Here is a 19,778-nt window from a genome sequence, read left to right on the forward strand (position 1 = left end):
AGGTTATGTTTATGTATGAAGATGCCAGGATTATTCCTATTTAATATTGCTCGAGTAATTGTTCTAAGAATTATATGTATGAGATAATTGTTAAATTCAAGGCTTAAAAACTTGTGTTATAAATGAGAAAACTTTTCATTGAGAAAAGAAATTTTACTAAGTTTCAGGCTTTTCTAGCTTGAGCAAGACAGCTGTCACTTGAGCCAGAAATGTCCAGAGAAAACGAGTTTCTCTCTTGGCGAGACAACTATAGCCTGAGCTGAAATATGCACAAAGAAAACTGGTTGTTTTCTTACTTGAGCGAGACAGCTCTCGCTTGAGCCACATGTGCCTTATAAAAATGGTGATTCCCTCACTTGAGCAAGACAGCTCTCGCTTGAGCGAGAGGGCTCCATATAGACAAGACTTCTTAAGTCGTCTGAACGATAACTCTCACATGTGCGAGAGTCTAATGGCATTTTTGCCATCAAAAATTCATTCACTTCCAATCTTATTCAATAAAACATAAAACATCTTTATTGGAGAAAATGTTCTTTCAATAAGTAAATGTTGTAAAGATGAATAATTATATGAAATTCTTGGAAATGATACAAAGAAGAGTTTCCATATCTAAAGTGATGTCTGTAAAGAATTGCATGGTTAAGGACGAGGCCCGCAAGTGTTATATTATGCCCACACAGCGAGATCGTCTGACCGTAAGAGGCTTGGCTTGAGAGTCGTCCAAGGTGATTCAGTGATGATTCGTAGTGGTGTTGAGGTTTAAGTTTAAATGTTAAGATCGGCTCCTACTAGAAGCATTCCTGATGAGAGATGTCTTAGGATGGGCAGATCGTTATAAAAGATTGATTGAAAGATTTAATTTGCTAACTTCGGTTAGTGTGCATATTCATTGTGAATAATGAAGTGGTGGAGAGGAAATTTACGGGAGACGAACGAGCCCAGAGATGTTGAGAGGGACGGAAATGGCTGTGATTCGTTAGCAAAGTCTTAAGGGAGAGTCTAGGTGAGACGAGTCCCGTCTATTCATGGATGAGGTACTCTGTTGGACCGGATAGTGCTCAGAGTGCGAACTAGACGATCTCTGACATCCCCATTTTGCAATCAAGATCAATGAGAGGGATGCCCATAAAGTGTTTGATACGACACCATCCTGAAATGGACACTTCTGTTGGAACACATCGATTAGACATTTATATATATATATATATATAGGAATAAGTTTTGGTGCGATCAAATCAGCTTGTTATTGGACCTGTACTCTCGGTTATTTCCGAATAGTTATTGGGAGGATAATGGTGTAAGGATGGTGGACACATGCATAGCATGCATACATGGTATTTATCGATATTGATTCTAAAATCACAAGATTTATACTTCATTCATCATTAAATCATGTGTGTATGATCATATGATATATCTGTACTTGTTCTTTGTCTTGGGGTGATATTCTGTGTAATTCCACGACATCAATGATAAGTTTTTAATTAGATGTTTTACTCCCTCTCTTTCTTTCTGGTGTACTCGTATACATTCATGTTTAGATGGACAGATTGGTAATGATCAGGGGCTACCGCTTTACCATGTCCTAGGAGGGGGCATGGAGCATTGAAGGAAACATATACACTTACACGGGTCCTTGCGACCTAGAATTGGATCTCGTATGTGATGGCTCTGTGTTGCATCTCCCGACATATTATGCAATTCGGGAAGCATCATTCACCCTACGAGAGTGAAGGTCCATACATATCGGTCCATCCACACCAGTTGAGGCACGAGGCAGATTGGAGGTTGAAAAGACATGTCCCCAACCGAGATTCATATCTACTGACTCAATGCCAAGAGGGACGGAAGAAGCAGGTGTGGCTACTTCATCGGAGCCTATGGGGTACACCTAGGACCCTTCGATGGATTGGGCAGCAGATGAGGTGGTGGAGGACGAGGACGATGACTGTGTAGAGTTAATTTGCATAGAGGATTTGGTGGAGGTTCTAGATATCTCTTCAGACTCGGAGACTGAAGAAGACCCAAGTGAGGTTTCCAGTGCACCACCGATCTAGGACCTCCTTTCTTTCTTTTGATAGGGAACCTGTGTAGGGTACTTTTGTAATGCCAACACCCCGACATTATTTTGTTTTTATTTGTATTTTTAGTCTTTGTTTGGGGTGAAGAATAGACTCCGCCTTGTATTTTGTAAACAATGATGTGCATATTACAAATTCAAGAATTGATTAATGAGAAGTATTCAAAAAACAATTGTGTTTCGTTCAATTACATTTTAAGTATTAGGAAATTATTTCCGCAAAGGTTTGAAAATGTGATGTCTTGAAAGAGAATAGATAAAATGGAAAAAAATGATTTGTAAGTTATATGTTACAAAAAAAAATTACCCATTTTTCCAAGAGATTAAATATAGTAATTATGAAATGATTTTCGAGGCGTTACATTAAGTGGTATCAGAGCGGTTCAATCCTATCTGGACTGGGCATGACCTTACATGCTTTCTGTTGTGACTTTGTTGATTGTTTGATTATGATTTTCATTTGAAGACGTGAATTTTGGATACTTACGGTTAGAGGAGTAACATATATAAATCTGATGTTCTTACATTTAAGATGGTTGGACGCGGAACTACGAATCTGGATTTCATGGTTGTGAGGATGGCGGCGAGTCAACCCCAAGGACAACAACAACAACCCCATTGACCCACTCTGTACAAGGGTTTGGACGAGTTTTGTCGTCGCAACCTGCCTAAGTTTGAAGGAGAATTTGCACCAGATACTACTACTAACTGGATCCAAGAGTTGGAGAGGATTTTGCGGGCACTAATGTGCAATGAGGAGCAGAAGGTCACATATGCGACCTACATGCTGTCGAAGGAAGCTGAGAACTGGTAGGAGTTCACTCAACGCTAGATGGAACATGAACATCAAGTTGTCAACAAGGCAACTTTCAAGGATAGGTTTCTACAGAAGTAATTTCCGGCGAACATGAAGACGAAGAAAGAAATGGAATTCATGCGTCTGCAACAGGGGAACATGTCAGTTGGGGTGTATGCTATAGTGTTTGAAGATTTGGCGAGGTATGCCCCACACTACAATCAAGTGGGAAATGAAAGGTCTAAGTGTGCCAAGTTTGAAGAGGGACATTGACAAGATTTGAAGGTGATGTTTGTTCATCAACAGATACCAGATTTTCCAACTCTAGTCAGCAAATGCAGAATCTATGAGGAGAGTGTGAAGGCAAGCAATGTCGCACTCAAGAGCGTCATGCCTTAAGGAAATTCTTACGGACCTCGGAGGAATTTCGGACCGAATCATGGCAGAGGGAAGTCTTTCCCCCACAACAAGAAACCTTATGGATTTCCATCTAGGAATCAACAGAAGTCACTCCGACCACACAACAACCACAACAGAAACAATAACAATTAGGATTCTCAAACTGGAAACTTCAATAACAACTCACCACCTTGGTGCTCGAAGTGCAAAGGAAAGCATTTTGGTGTCAACTGCCCTAAGCTGAAGAACGAAGGAGTGAATGTTGTTCGAGCGGCCAGACCTCAGGCCAAGGGAAGAGTGTTCACCTTGAGCGGAGCTGAGATCAAGGAGGATGAAGATCTCATTCAAGGTACATGTCTGGTTAATGAGATTTCCTTATCTGTATTGTTTGATTCAGGTGCGACCCATTTATTTATATCCCATTATGTTGTTAACTAATTCGAATTGCCTATAGTTTCCTTACCTTATGATCTAGTCGTGTCAACGCCCACAAACGAACCCGTCATAGTTTCAACTGTATGTTCACAATGTCCCATAGTATTAGATAACAGAACTTTCCTTGTACACCTGATATGGCTACCCTTGTCCCAATTAGATATCATCTTGTGAATGGACTGGCTATCCAATAACCACGTTCTCTTGAACTGTTTCAACAAAACAGTAATCTTTTGCAACCCTAAAGACCCAATAGAACCTTGTTATGAAACCAAAAGCACAACTGCCAATTAAATGGAGAAGTTCTTGAAGGATGGAGCCCAAGTGTACATGTTGTTAGCATTGTTGGAGAAGAAAGAAGAAGGATAAATTCAAAGTATATCAGTGGTTCGAAATTTCTATGAAGTTTTTCCGAACGATATTCCTAGTTTACCCCTGCTAAGGTAGATATAGTTCGCCATTGATCTAGTTCCTAAAACTGGACCAATCTCTATAGCTCCCTATAGGATGGGACCGTTAGAGTTCACAGAATTGAAGAAACAATTGGAGGACCTACTATAGAAATAGTGTGTCAGACTGAGTGTTTCTCCGTGGGGTGCTCCCATTTTGTTTGTAAAGAAGAAGGACGGTAGTATGCGGTTGTTTACTGACTATCGATAATTGAACAAGGCGACTATCAAGAACAAGTATATGTTGCCAAGAATTAATGACTTGATGGACCAGCTGAGAGGAGCTATAGTGTTTTCAAAGATCAATCTTCGATCTGGGTATCATCAAATATGCGTAAAGTCGGAAGACTTTCCGAGGACAGCTTTTCGGACGCGTGTTGGCCATTATGAATACCTTGTAATGCCATTTGGTGTGATCAACGCTCCTGTAGTGTTGATGGATTACATAAACATAATTTTTCATCCATACCTCGACACGTTTGTGGTCGTATTTATCATTGATATCCTAATTTATTCAAAGAATCAAAACGAACATGCTGAACATCTGCAAGTGGTGTTGCAAATTTTGAAGGGCAATCAACTCTATGCCAAACTAGCAAAGTGTGAGTTTTGGTTAGAGTCGGTGAATTTTCTCTGTCATGTAATATCGAAAGGAGGAATCGTCGTAGATCCTGTGAAAGTGGAGACAGTAATGGAATGAAATTCTCTGAAGTCGGCGACGGAGATCAAAAGCTTTCTTGGATTAGCGGGGTATTATCGAAAATTTATCGAAGGATTTTCGAAGTTAGCCTTGCCGCTAATTATGCTAACGAGGAAAGACAAACCCTTTGTCTAGACGACAAAGTGTGAAGCAAACTTTCAAGAATTGAAGAGAAGGTTGACCACAACGCCTATGTTGGTTTTGCCATACCCAAACGAAAACCTGAATGTGTATTGTAATGCATCAAAGTAAGGTTTAGGTTGCATGTTGATACAACACATGAAAGTAGTGGCTTATGCGTCAAGACAGTGAAAACACATGAGCAAAACTACCCAACTCACAATTTGGAACTAGTTGCGATCGTGTTTTCTCTCAAGATATGGAGACATCATCTGTATGGTGTGAGATTCAAAGTTTTCAGTGACCATAAAAGCTTGTTGTGTCTGTTCAACCAGAAGGAACTGAACATGAGGGAAAGACGATGGATGGAATTCCTTAAGGACTATGATTTTGATCTTCAGTACCACCCCGGAAAAGCTAACATGGTGGTTGATGCCTTGAGTAGAAAGTCTCTACATATGGCAACCATGATGGTCAGAGAAATGGGATTGATAGAGGATTTCAGGGATTTAAGTCTCGCGATTGAAGTAAGACCTAAAAGTTTGACTTTAGGTATGCTTACCGTAACGAATGAGTTTCTAGAACAATTGAAGGGTTTGCAAGGTTCAGATCCAGAACTACAAGAGAAAAGAGTCTTGATGGTTGGAGGAAAAGCTTCGGAATTTCAGGAAGGAATCGACGAAGTACTCAAATGCAAGAATCGAGTCTACGTGTCAAGAGATCTCGATTTAAGAATGGCAATCTTGGATGAAGCTCATGTCCTGGTATATCTTGGTAGCTCCAAGATGTATCAGGACCTGGAGAAGATGTTTTGGTGGTCCGGTATGAAGAAGGATGTAGCAGAGTATGTCTTACGCTGCTTGGTGTGCCAAAAAGCGAAAATTGAGAATAAACGACCCGGTGGAGAACTTCAACCCTTGAATATCTCGATTTGGAAATGAGATAGCATTTCAATGGACATCGTGAGCGGTTTTCCACGAACTCGGAAGGGATACGACATTGTTTGGGTAATAGTGGATCGTTTGACGAAGACAACCCACTTTCTACCAATCAACATAGAGTACTCTTTGGAGAAACTGGCAGATTTATACATCAAGGAGATTGTCCGATTGCATGGTATTCCTAAAAATATCATATCGGATAGAGACCCGCGCTTCACCTCGAAGTTCTGGAATGGTTTGCAAACAGCTTTGGGTACCAAGTTGAGTATAAGTTCAGCCTACCATCTGCAGACTGGTGGTCAATCAGAATGGACCATTCAATCATTGGAAGATCTTCTCAGAGCTTGCGTGTTGGAGCATTTTGGAAGCTGGGTTGACTACCTATATTTGATTGAGTTCACCTACAAAAATAGTTTTCATTCCAGTATCGGAATGGCGCCATATGAAGCTCTCTATGACAGAAAGTGTAGAACAACCCTATGTTGGTTTGAGGTGGGATAGAATCTAGTGTTAGGACCCAATGTAGTTCAACAGACGACAAGAAAATTAGAATGATAAGGGAAAACATGAAGACTGCATAAAGTAGACATAAGAGTTATTAAGACAGGAGAAGAACCCCTCTGAGCTATGAAGAAGAAGATCATGTGTTTATGAGGGTGGTTCCAACAACTGGCATTGGCAGAATGCTTAAATCTCGTAAACTTACCCATAGGTTCATAGGGCCATACCAAATCATTAGAAAAGTTGGACCGGTAGCTTACCAAATGGCCTTGCCCCATTTGTTGTGAAGAAGAAGATCATGCGTTTATGAGGGTGGTTCCAACAACTGGCATTGGCAGAATGCTTAAATCTCGTAAACTTACCCATAGGTTCATAGGGCCATACCAAATCATTAGAAAAGTTGGACCGGTAGCTTACCAAATGGCCTTGCCCCATTTGCTGTCAAACCTACACAATGTCTTCCATGTGTCCCAACTCAGAAAATACATTAGTGACCTTTTGCATGTCATTGAACCCGACTCCATTCAGCTAAAGGATAATCTCACTTTCGAGACTTTGCAGTTGAAAATTGCCGATCGGAGTGTGAAAACTCTGTGAGGCAAGGAAATCGCCTTAGTTAAGGTGATTTGGAGTCAGACGAAAGGAGAAGATGCTACCTGGGAGGTCGAAAGTGGCATGAAGGAATCATTTCTCCGTCTATTTTCTTAGAAGGTACGTTTAATTTTCAAGGACGAAAATCTTATAAATTGGGGAGGATTGTAACACCGTGTTTTTCCGAGCACGTTTAATTAAGTATTTAGTTATTAATCAATTAATTATATAAATTAATCAGTAATGTTTTAGGCTAAACCTCAGTTGAGTTTTAGTCTTGTATTATAATATTCTTTTTTGCCCAATTTTATCAAGATTTATGGAGAATAAAAGTTTCTGAGACGATTTCGGGTGGTTTTATCGAGTTTTCGCCCATTCTTTGAGTTCCGTAACTCGGAATTGAATTCCGATTTCGTCGCTAGCTTCGCAATATTATTTCTAGTCAACATAGTTACCAAGTCTGTTCGTAACTCATCTCTAGGTATTCTTTACCTCGAAATTCAAGTTTCGATGCTCGGGGCAAAAAACCTAAATCGGTAGATCATATATTTTTCGGACAAAGTTACCCGATAATACTCGAGCACGACTTCAATTGTGAAATCACGTCACATCAATTAGGTCGGAGTATTAATCACATCATGGGCTATTGGCTTGCCAAACAAGCCAAGTCAAAGCTTCCATAATCCCCTAAATCATTCACGAAATCTCCTCACTCCACCACCATTAGACACATCACCAAAGCTAGCCTAAAGCTAGATTGCCTCTCATTAATTTTCAGATTTGAGAGAGGGTGAGGCTCCCCTATAAATACCTCACCACATCCTCTTATTTTTACGCTAATTCTCCTAAAGAAAGTTAGGGTATTCTTTCTCTTTTTCTCTTCTCCATTTTTCTCAACATACACCATGACAAAATCATGATCTCTTAGTATGTTATTCATGGAATTGATAGTTTATGTTTGTTTTCTTTAAATATTTTGTAAATCATGACTAAAGGGGATGATAATGAAATCATATGAACCTTTATGTAGTTTTTGACTTATGTAAAACTTAAAAAAAATTCCTTGTTCTTAGATGGAAAAACTATATCTTTGGACAAGGTTAGATGAGTTTATTTGCTTTAAAAAATATAGGAAATTATTGTTAGTATTTGAATGTCTTTAAAGGTGATGATTTGAACATCAAAGGAACCTTTATTGTGTTTAAGAAAAGTTTATGTCTATTCTTGAAAGTTCAAAAAATGTTTGAGTTTTGTTGAAAAAATTTCATTTTTAAAAAGTATTATGTGTAAAAGGTTGTTTAACATATGTTATTCTTTGATTTCCAAGTTAAAGTAATGATTTGGAATAAAAAATGATTTATTAAAGTCTTGACTTCATAAACTTCAAGTGTTATGAAGTTTTGGATAGTAAAGTAGTAAAAATGTTAACTTATAATTTATAGTTCATGACTATGAAATCAACACCTATTAATCTTTGAGATTATCCTAAAATATGGAAGTGTTGAGATGATCATGAAATTATTTGTGTTTTTGTTAGTAGCATACTTTAAATGAGGAGATTGACCTAAAAAGTCTTGACTTTATAAACCTAATGTGTTATGAAGTCTTAGATAGAAAAATGATTTAAAAGTGTTGATCTTGGTTAAGTTAGCTTACTTTAAAGTGTTAAGATTGACTTAAAAATTCTTGATTTAAAAAGTATTGATTTTGTTTAAGTAAGTCAACTTTAAAATGGTAAGTCTAGTTTAGTAATCTTACTTAAAAAGGTTAATCTTAATACAAATGTTTTACTTGCAAAAGATAAGTTTTATAAATCGTTATCATTACCGAAAAAGTATAGTGAAGTGGAAATACATGTCTAGAAAAGTTATGTCTAAGGAAAGACTTGGTATTTAAGTGTGTCTATACGACCCACCTCTCTTTCCTGTGAACTAACCTGATGTATATCCATAGATTATGACATAATTCCGTTATAAGTTTTGTTAAAACTTTACTTTAGAAAGTGTCGTTGTGTTGTAAGACTTTCAATGATAAATGATGATTCAAGAAATACCTAATCTTGAATCGGATGGATGAAAGCGATTAAGTTCATTTTAGTTCGGAAGTTTTATTTTTGCGTAAAATGTTATTTCGTACGAATAATAATTATCAAAGTGACCTAATTAGCATTACTTTGATTTTGGCGTGATGAAGAGTTTGATAAGAGACCCGACGAATTAAGCTCACTTGGAATTGAGGAAACAATTTGCACGACACACTCAGGTGAGGGGAGAAAACATCGTGACACAATGGTGTCCGAATATGCTTCAGGACCTCCAAACTCCCTCACAAGTTCTTGTAGTTGTCTTGGGTATTTGTACTTAATCAATTGTATGTTTTGTTTGGTTTAAGTACAACAATATTTCTTATGCTGAATTATGTTAGGTTATGTTTATGTATGAAGATGCCATGATTATTCCTGTTTAATATTGCTCGAATAACTGTTCTAAGAATTATATGTATGAGATAATTGTTAAATTCAAGGCTTAAAAACATGTGTTATAAATGAGAAAACTTTTCATCGAGAAAAGAAATTTAACTAAGTTTCAGGCTTTTCTCACTTGAGCAAGACAGCTCTCGCTTCAGCGAGAAGTGTCCAAAGAAAACGAGTTTTCTCCTTTGGGCGAGATAGCTCTCGCCTGAGCTGAAATATGCACAAAGAAAACTGGTTGTTTTCTTGTTTAAGTGAGACAACTCTCGCTTGAGCCACATGTGCCTTATAAAAATAGTGATTCCCTCGCTTGAGCAATACAACTCTCCCTTGAGCGAGAGGGCTCCATACAGACAAGACTTCTTTAGTCGTCTGAATGATAACTCACATTTGCGAGAGTCTAATGACATTTTTTCCATCAAGAATTCATTCACTTCCAATCCTATTCAATAAAACCTAAAACACCTTTATTAGAGATAATGTTCTTTTAATAAGTAAATGTTGTAAAGATGAATAATTATATGAAATTCTTGGAAATTATACAAAGAAGAGTTGTCATATCTAAAGTGATGTATGTAAAGAATTGCATGGTTAAGGACGAGGCTCGCAAGTGTTATATTTTGCCCATACAGCGAGATTGTCTGACCATAAGAGGCTTGAGAGTCGTCCAGGGTGATTCAGCGATGGTTCGTAGTGGTGTTGAGGTTTAATCTCTGTGGTTTAAATGTTAAGATCGGGTCCCACTAGAAGCATTTCCGATGGGAGATGTCTTAGGATGAGCAGATCGTTATAAAAGATTGATTAAAAGATTTAATTTGCTAACTTCGGTTAGTGTGCATATTCATTGTGAATAATGAAGTAGTGGAGAGGAAATTTACGGGAGACGAACGAGCCCCGAGATGTTGATAGGAATGGTGATGGCGGTAATTTGTCAACAAAGTCTTGAGGGAGAGTCTAGGTGAGACGAGACCCGTGTATTCCTAGATGAGGTATTCTGTTGGATCGGACAGTGCTCACAGTGCAAACTAGACGATCTCTAACAACCCCTCTTTGCCATCAGGATCGATGAGAGGGATGCCCATAAAGTGTTTGATATGACACCATCCTGAAATGGACAGTTCCGTTGGAACACATCGATCATATATATATCCTTGCGAGGAATAAGTTTTGGTGCGATCAATGATAAGTTTTTCATTAGATGTTTTACTCCTTCTCTTTCTTTCTGGTGTAATCGTATACATCCATGTTTAGATGGACAGATCAGCGATGAACAGGGGCTACCACTTTACCATGTCCCAGGAGGGGGCATGGAGCGTTGAAGGAAATATATACACCTAAATTGGTCCATGTGACCTGGAATTGGATCTCGTATGTGATTGCTCTGTGTTGCATCTCCCAGCATATTACACAGTTCGGGAAGCATCGTTCACCCTACCAGAGCGAAGGTCCGTACCTACCGGTCCATCCGCACCAACTGAGGCACGAAGCAGATTGGAGTTTGTCAGGACCTAGCCCGAATCGAGATTCTCATCTACTGACTCAATGCTAAGAGGGACGGAAGGAGCATGCATGGCTACTTCATCGAAGCCTAGGGGGTACACCCCGGACCCTTCGATGGATTGGGCAGCAGATGAGGTGGTGGAGGACGAGGACGATGAATGTGTAGAGTTAATTTGCATAGAGGATTCGGAAGAGGTTATAGAGATCTATTTCGACTCGGAGATCGAGGAAGACCCGAGTGAGGTTTCCAGTGCACCATCGGTCTAGGAGCTCCTTTCTTTCTTTTGATAGGGAACCTGTGTATGGTACTTTTGTAATGCCAACGCCCCCGACATTATTTTATTTTTATTTTTAGTCTTTGTTAGGGGCGAAGAATAGACTCCGCCTTGTATTTTGTAAATCATGATGTATGTATTACAAATTTAAGAATTGATTAATGAGAAGTATTTAGAAAAGAATTGTGTTTTGTTCAATTACATTTTGAGTATTAAGAAATTATGTCTACAAAGGTTTGAAAATATAACGTCTTGAAAGAGAATAGATAAAATGGAAAAAATGATTTGTAAGTTATATGTTACAAAAGGAAATTTACCCATTTTTCCAAGAGATTAAATATAGTAATTATGAAATGATTTTTGGGGCGTTACAACATGTATAAGGTCAAAATAGTTTGATAATTCATAAGCACTATGTTGAAAGGGTATTCTCTTTTGTTCAGCAAAATGACAGACTTCACAAGGATCAAAATTATACTTAGATTGAATGAAAGGAAATTGCTTAATCATAACAGTTAATTTGGCAGCATATAAATGTCCTAATATTTTGTGTTATACATCATTATTGCAATTACTAATATGGTTTATTTGAAGGTGTATCAGTAACTAAACAAGTGTTATTGAGGGCATACAATCCTATCATAATTTCAGCTGCACCAATCATCTTCAAGGAATTCTAGTCCTGAATCAAGTATTTCATATTTGTGAAGATTAACTTGCAATAAGAGCATGGTTAGCTTAAAAACATAAATGATATTAAAAGCAAAGTTAGGTATATATAAGATATTGGATAGGTAAATTTGGCTGAAAAACATAACAGTGCCAGAGATTGAGGTTATAACTTCACTTCCATCAGGAAGTTTGATAGAAATAGGTTTACCTTACTTGAAGGATTGGAATTCTGATATTGAATAACACACATGGTATGTGACCCTAGTGTCAAGAATCCAATCCTTTGACTTCAAAGAATGAGATAAAATGTGTTTGTTACATGGTGGATTGGTTAAGTGAGGCGTCTGATTGCCATTTTGTTTCAGCATACTCATGATGGCTTGTTGTTGTTCCAGAGTGAATGGCATAACAATCACATTACCTTCATCCTTTTTAGTCTTGTCATGGATCTTGTGATCATTTTCTTCAATTTCAGCATAACCTGCTATGTTGTTTACATTACTATTTGATTTAAAGCTTGGTGGGAATCCATGTTTTCGATGCCAAACATCTATGGTGTGTCTACTTTTATTACAGAAAGTGCAAAATCTACTATTGTTTCCCCTTCTAATGTATCTTCTTTCTCTGCTAGGATAGCTTGAAGTAGAACCTTTGAACCCTCTTCCTCGTGTCCTTCCTCTACTACTATAAGTGTCTTCTTGTTGGCAAGAACCTTAGATTCTTCACAGGGCATGTTCATTTGTCTTTCCTGCTGTATCAGGAGAGAAAATGCCTTGTTTATGGTAGGCAAGGGCTCCATGAGCATAATCTGAAATCTAACTGTAGAATAATGCTCATTGTGTCCTTTTAAAAATCTATAACGTAATCATTTTCTCTATAAGATTTCACAATAGGAATTAGATGGCAATGGCATTTAACTTCACATAGACATAAGGGTATGGGTCTAAAATTGTCAAGTTCTTGCCACATACTTTTCAGTTGAGTGTAGTAAGCATCAATTGAAAGATTACCTTGTTTCATGCCATAGAGTTCTTCTTGTAACTCACATATTTTGCAAACGTCTCCTTGATAATACCTCTCTACACTTCATAGGCAGTTTCAAGCCAAATTACGAACTGAGAAATTGAAGGATCTAGAGTCTGATTAATCCAGGAGAGGACAAGAGTGTTGTATTTGTCCCATGCTATAAAAAAAGGGTTGATTTGGCGAGGGCTTGGGTAGACTTCCATCAATAAATTGGAGTTTATTTTTAGTCTTCAAGGCCATAGCCATGACTTTTGACCAACATTGATAGTTCCTTCTAGTTAAAGGTATAGAGACCAAGATGACATCAGAGTCTTTATTGGGGTGCATAAAGAAAGGACTTGATGGGTTACTAAGTGGATTTCTGACCATGGTTCAAAAATCACGAAATAAAAGGAGGATGAAACTAGGGCAACAAAATTATGAAATATTGGAAGAATAACCTATAATATGCAGCAGAGCTTTGCGGATCAAAGCTCTGATACTATCTTAAAATAAATGGCATTCATAAAGAATATTAACCATAGGAAGAAGATGATGCCATATATGCTCTGCTCACAACCAACCAAAGGCCAACTAAACACAAATGAATGAGAGAAACAAAGAAGGAGAGAAAGATTCTTAAATAATTTCTCTGGGTAAATTTTTATCATTAATTAGTATTGATAAACAATAGAAATAAAGTATTTAATCAAGAACTAGGCAACAAAGAAAAGCAAAGATAAAAGCTTCCTAAAAACAGAAAAACTAACAATAGAAAAATGTTTTAACTGAAACTGTTTTCCATAAAACGAAAGAAAGAAATGAAAATCACTTTTGAGCTTTTTCATTTTTCTGATTTAATATTTAAGCTTAAACATCATTTTTTGGAACAGTGTGAAAGCACCATCATATCCAACAAAAAGTAAATGCTAAAGACTTGTTTGCAAGTTGATCTTTAGATGGGAAGAAAAAGAAAATGAAGGCTTGAGAATCATCTTATAAATATATTCTATGGCTCTGAAGCTTTTTCCTTCTCTTAATTGCCCTTCAATTACCAACCTCAAACATACTATATGGAGAAAATAGGAAAGAAGAAAATAAAACTAAAATCATATTTCCATTATCTTTATGGTGACAGCCTTGCCGTCAGTTACAAAATGTTAACCCTATTCATCTCATTCAAATCTTAATACCATGTCCAATTAAATAATTATTTCAAACTTGTTTTTATGAATCAAATATTAATTTTAATTGTTTTGAAATAATAGAAATATGTCAAAACATGTCATACCAAGGATTAGAATATTCCAATAAATGATAACACATCTTTTATTATCCCACAAAATGTATCATTCTATATTCCATGTGTCATTATTTTAAATTTTAGGATAACAAATATAATGGATAACACGTAAAACCTAAATTTTTAAATGTTTTTTTAAGGAGGTAATAAATTAAAATATGAAATTCAAATTTACATACCCAATGCTTTAGCAATTCCGATTTTTCTTTTGGTTCTCTCTTTCCCGCCCTCATTCATTTTCCTACCCTCTCAAAAAATGTGATAAACAAAGAGTCACATTACATTAGCGAGAGAATAATTTGAAGGAAACAAAAAAAAAACTCACCTTCATAGAATACTCATGGTGGAAGTTAGCGACGAATTTTCCGGCACCATTTGTTCAATTTGCTACGAAGCTCTCAAACCAATTACCGAAGACCTTCAATCCATCACTATATGCGGCCACGTTTTCCATGAACTCTGGTAACTTAACACTTCGATTCCAATTTCAACCCATTGATTCAACGAAACGCTATTAAAGTTTCAATCTTTTTCTTGATTTGTGTTTTGGGTATTTTTCTATTGCTCTCTAGTTTGCAGCAATGGTTCGAGTATTCGAAAGCGAAGAAGCACACTTGCCCCGTTTGTAAACAGAGTTGCAAGACCAACGATGCTTGCAGGCTTTATTTTCAATCGGTTGGTGAAGGAAATGAAGCTGTTCCTTCTCAGAAACCCATTGATTTTCAGGAAGATGCTGGGGTTTTGCGCAAAGAAGTGAAGTTGTTGGAGGTTAAGGTTTCAGGGCTTAGTTCTCAATTGGAGAGGCAAGGAAAAGAGTTAGAAGATGTAACCCATGAGGTATGTTTGTAATTTTTTAGGAGAATTTGGAATTGGGTTTTGAAATAACAATATGTAATTTGGATCTAGGAATAAATGTGTTATGAAGAAAGTTGAAGTAGCACTTTTTTTTATAAGTGAAATTATGATAGAATCTTGCTTTAGGTTGTTTGGGCATGTATGGAGGAGACAGTTAATGGTAGTAGATTGAATGAAGTAAAGAGACTAGATAGAATAAAGGGTAACCAAAGGTTTTAAATTGCGGTCGTAGGATCCTAAAACCTTAACCATGCAGGCTATTGTGGGGAAATACGTCTGATGCGGACACAATTGTGGTTGTGATGTGATTTCAGAGACTTTCAAAACCATAATGCTGCAACCTCAATTGCGGATAAGACGCAAATCCAAAACCTTGTTTAGCCCTATAATTAGAGGTAGATGTAGAAAGGATTTAGCTTTGTTTATGATAGGACATTATGGATTTATGGCATTGATTGATCCATTTTGTTGACCTCATCTAGCGGAAAAAGGCTTGGTTGTTTTTGTTTTGAATTTTGTACTTTTTTCTCGGTGTTTTGCTTTGCTATATTTGTGGGTTAGATGAGATGTAGTAGGTTTAGAATAATAACTGCAATGTTGAACTGATGATTGATTAGTTGACTGTGTGATTGCTGATAAATTTGGGATGGAAAGGGTATTGGTGATTTATCAACTTATAAGTTGAAAAGTAAGCCACTGCAAGATTGATGTTTTGTTAAAAATGAAGCTGTTGTTTTCTAATTTGTACTGCATAAATGATTTTTTTTACTACTAGTAGAATAAATAGCTGCACAAATGATTGGTTACTGATGATTAGAAATGTAGAATATTAGAAATTCAGCATTCATGCTTTTCATTTGACTAAACAAATATTGTGATGAAATTCAAACCATGTGAACAAATTAACAGTATATGGAGTAAATTAGTAAGGTGAACAAATTCAAACCTTGGCCCATGTAATTTTTTCAATACACCTTTGCAACCATCATGATTATTAGCTCATAGACATCAAACCTTAAAACCTAACAGGGTAAATACTTTTACTTGCTACCACATATATCTCCACAAAAGTTGTCACCCTTACATAAAATTTGTCTTTCACATATACTTTGAAGTTTGAACTTTATTTTTTCGTTGTTTTGTTAATGCTATTGATTTCTTATGGCTCTTAAATGATTCTGCTTTCAGCTTTGTGCTTGCAAGAAGCAAGCGAAAATAGATATAGCATTAAAAAAGGAGGCTTTGAATGAAAAAGCAACCTTACAATTTCAGCTTCGTAAGAAGTCGGAGGTGAATTACTTTGTAGTCTCCTCTTTTATTTGTAATAAGTTAACTACTTGCAGCCTTAATTAACTTGCAATGATTTCATGTTGATTTAGGAACTTGAGAAGTCAAGTTTTGAGCGTTTTAGATTAGAAGAAAGAAATATGGCTTTGGCTAAAGAACTTGCAGCATTAAAATTGTGAGTGGCACTGCATTTTTATCGACTATCTCTATTTTCTTATGATGTAATATTTATTTATTCATTTTATTTCTTCCTAAGTTGGTTTATGGTTTTCAATGTAGAGTTTCTGATCTGGACCTTGATGAAGAGGACATCCTGAAGCTTGCCACTTTGGGTAATGGCGCAAACAGTAAAGATACAATCGACACATTAAAAAAATCTCTGGTCTTGCGGAACAAGTTTGTCCTCCAAATCTTTATTTGTTTCACTAAAGCAGTTTTGTTTAGTATCGAAACTTCGTAAAATTTCTGGATGGACTTGAAATCCATAATAAATTGTTTGTGAGCTTTTGATTCTGTTGTACTATCCTGCATGCTGAAGGCAACTAAGGAAAACATGTGTTTAGCCCTTAACATGATGTTTGGTTAACCTACTCTTTTTTCCTTGCCCTGAATTTTAATTTGAAATTGCATTTGATAGGAGTTACAAAGAATTGATGGCCAAGTGCAATCTTCTTGGAAGAGGTGAGGCTCGTTATTGCAAAATGCTCGAGAAGGCTAAAGAGAAGATCACTAAACTCAAGGTAAGCACATAATGCGTCTGCTACTTGATAATCTTATTAGTTGCAGATTTTTTTCAACCATTAATTGTTAGGAGTTTTTTGCGCATTGTTAGGCGAGGGTGCAAGAGCTGCAAACAACTGCTGAAGTAAAAGAGAGTGAATATCTGATGTTTCATAAAGTTTCAAAGAAAGCAAATTTTTCAAAGACTCTTGAAAACAATATAAATTCTAATTATGATGTATTGGCATCTAGCAAATATTCATCGAAAGAGCAATGGAAACAAATTTCGACACCCCAATCTGGAAAGGATCTGAGTTTGAACAATGATAGTAAATATGGACATTCTTTGAATATAGAGAACTCATATGCTGTTGAAAATAAAGCTCTGAACTTTGGCAGCGGAAGTAAAACTACCTTGTCTATTGTTAAAGAGAGAGAATTTATCTCAATTGATGATGATTTAGAATTTACTAAACCTTTGCTTCAACATCCAAAACACAACAACAAAGATCAAGACTTGGATGATGTTGCCCTTAGAAAACCCACTCTAGTGAAGCCAGAGGGAGCAATGCAAGGAAAATGCAATTTGGCTGAATCTTCAAGAATTGATATTGACATTGAAATTCCTAACATATCTGCTGCTGTTATGGATGATGTGACATTACCATCTAATGTTAACCAAGTTCAGCCCACAATTAACATTAGAAAGGAGTCACCATTGGGACTTTCAAATTCAGGTATGCTGCAAGTCAAGGTTTAGGCTGTACTTTTTAATAATAAGTAGTAAGTACTACATAGGTTGCTTGCCTTGTGACCTGGGGGTCCTGGGTTCAAATCCTAGAAATAGTCTCTCCGCTTATGGGTAAGACTGCATACAGCTGCCCTTCTAGACCCAATAAGTGAGAGCCTCATGTACCATGCTGGTACTACATAGGTGCTGTATTTTTTTTAATATTGAAGTGAACTTAGAAGAGATGAGCCTTGATGTAGCAGCAAAGTTTATGCTTTCTTTTGTTACTAAAGATAACTTAAGTCTGGAATTTACTTCTTACTCCCTCTTAACCTCCAGGTGGCATATGCTTTTCTGGTGGATTGCTTGGTCCTGATGGAACTAATCGATTCTTGGGTAAATGGTGCAAGCGTGGACAAAACAGCGAATCAACGTCTGCAAATGGTTCAGGTAATGGGGACTTGATAGCTGTTGGGGCTGATGGTAGAGGTGGCAGAATTAAAGCTCTAAGGTCTTCAAATCAAACCTTCTCTGTAAGTCTTTGTACTTCTTTTGAATCCTTCTCTGGCATAGTTTAATTTTAATTACTGCAGAAACTAATGATTTACCTTCCACATAGTTCTTTTCTTCTCTATCATCTTTCTATCTTTGAGAATATAATTCTTTTTATAAACTCTATACACATAAAGTTTGATAAATGATTGTTAGCTAAAAAAAATTGTCATTTCCCTATGCACTCATCTAGATGAATTGTTGAACAATTGTTTGTTGTTGACTATATTTGATGATCTCCAAATATTTGTTGAGAAGTAAATATTTGAAAGCTTAAGGGTACTACTGTACTAGTACTTACCCTGCTAAAAAAGTATTAATATTATAGAAACTGCCTAAGCACCTTTTCCAGATTATTTTTGCTGAGATTGCTGAAAGTGATAATCTGACTTAACAAGTTATTTGTCTTGCAGGATGGTAAGGAAAGCTCATTATGTTCAAAAAGGTTAAAGTTAGGATCTAAGACAAATACTTTGCAATCCAAGGGGTGCTTGCAGATAGAACACTTCTTTGGCAGGGTCACTCAGTAATTTATTGGTCTGTGTTGCTTCCTTGTTGCAAGGAGCAAAGGATTGGATCCATTGTCATTGAAGGAAAATGGTTGAAGAAATCCACTTGTATAGTTTTGATAACTTTGGATACTATTTTTTCAGTGTTTGTTTGCGAGTTGAATTTTGAAGGGGAAGGAAAAAAAAAAAAAGATTTCATAGTCATCTCACAAATGTATTTCATAGTTCCTAAATCTTTCCCTTCCCCCTATCATCCTAAAAAAACAACTTTCAAACATACCCTTAGGGTTGTGGTTAAATGTTGTACCAAATAGCAAAGTGGTCATTTCCTTTAATTTTGCCCCCATGGTGTGAAACAATCCAATTTAAATGAGCATGGCTTTAGCTACACAAACGTTCTTCACATTTTTCTAAGTTCCTAGCAGTGTTGTTAAAACCGTACCGGTTATCAAACCGGTCAGGGTACTGATATAGTGGTATAGTGCTTCAACCAGTGGTTCAGTAATTAAACCGCATGCCGGTTAAACCGGACATACTACTTATATTTTTATATATATAAACCTATAACAAAACAAAAAAGTTCCAAATAGGTAGATGTTCAAACTTATAATCCATATTTATAATCTATTCAAAATTCACATAAATAAACAACTTTAAGTCTTTAACAAATTCAAAGTCTAAATTAAAAACATATATCAATCCATTTAACAAATTCAAAGTCTAAATTAAAAAACATATATCAAACCAAAAGTATCACTTAACAACCGCAAAATATAAATAAATGACATAAGTTCACAACTCACTCTACAAAACAAATAAATTTGGAGTTTTAACATTTAACACCAATGAGTCAAAGTTGTCTCATATGAATATTATATTTTTATACCA

At 36.5% G+C, this 19,778-nt stretch overlaps 1 protein-coding gene across 1 annotated transcript; it reads left to right on the forward strand.

Annotated features, from left to right (window-relative positions):
• On the forward strand, positions 14,441–19,105 carry LOC109355963. Its single transcript, XM_019599268.1, has 9 exons — positions 14,441–14,699; positions 14,810–15,074; positions 16,281–16,382; positions 16,472–16,554; positions 16,659–16,775; positions 17,017–17,119; positions 17,212–17,836; positions 18,169–18,362; positions 18,795–19,105. The coding sequence occupies exons 1-9, from the start codon at positions 14,578–14,580 to the stop codon at positions 18,909–18,911; spliced, it is 1,728 nt and encodes a 575-aa protein (XP_019454813.1). The 5' UTR covers positions 14,441–14,577; the 3' UTR covers positions 18,912–19,105.

This window comes from Lupinus angustifolius, chromosome LG09, assembly GCF_001865875.1.
Source record: "Lupinus angustifolius cultivar Tanjil chromosome LG09, LupAngTanjil_v1.0, whole genome shotgun sequence".
NCBI lineage: Eukaryota > Viridiplantae > Streptophyta > Magnoliopsida > Fabales > Fabaceae > Lupinus > Lupinus angustifolius.

What these genes read in the sequence shown, in the direction of transcription:
- LOC109355963 (XM_019599268.1), top strand. Translation starts at nt 14,578, where the DNA reads ATGGTGGAAGTTAGCGACGAATTTTCCGGCACCATTTGTTCAATTTGC. An exon ending in GAACTTGCAGCATTAAAATT is followed by an intron (nt 16,555 to 16,658) that starts GTGAGTGGCACT and finishes TTTTCAATGTAG; the next exon opens with AGTTTCTGATCTGGACCTTG. An exon ending in ATTGGGACTTTCAAATTCAG is followed by an intron (nt 17,837 to 18,168) that starts GTATGCTGCAAG and finishes CTTAACCTCCAG; the next exon opens with GTGGCATATGCTTTTCTGGT.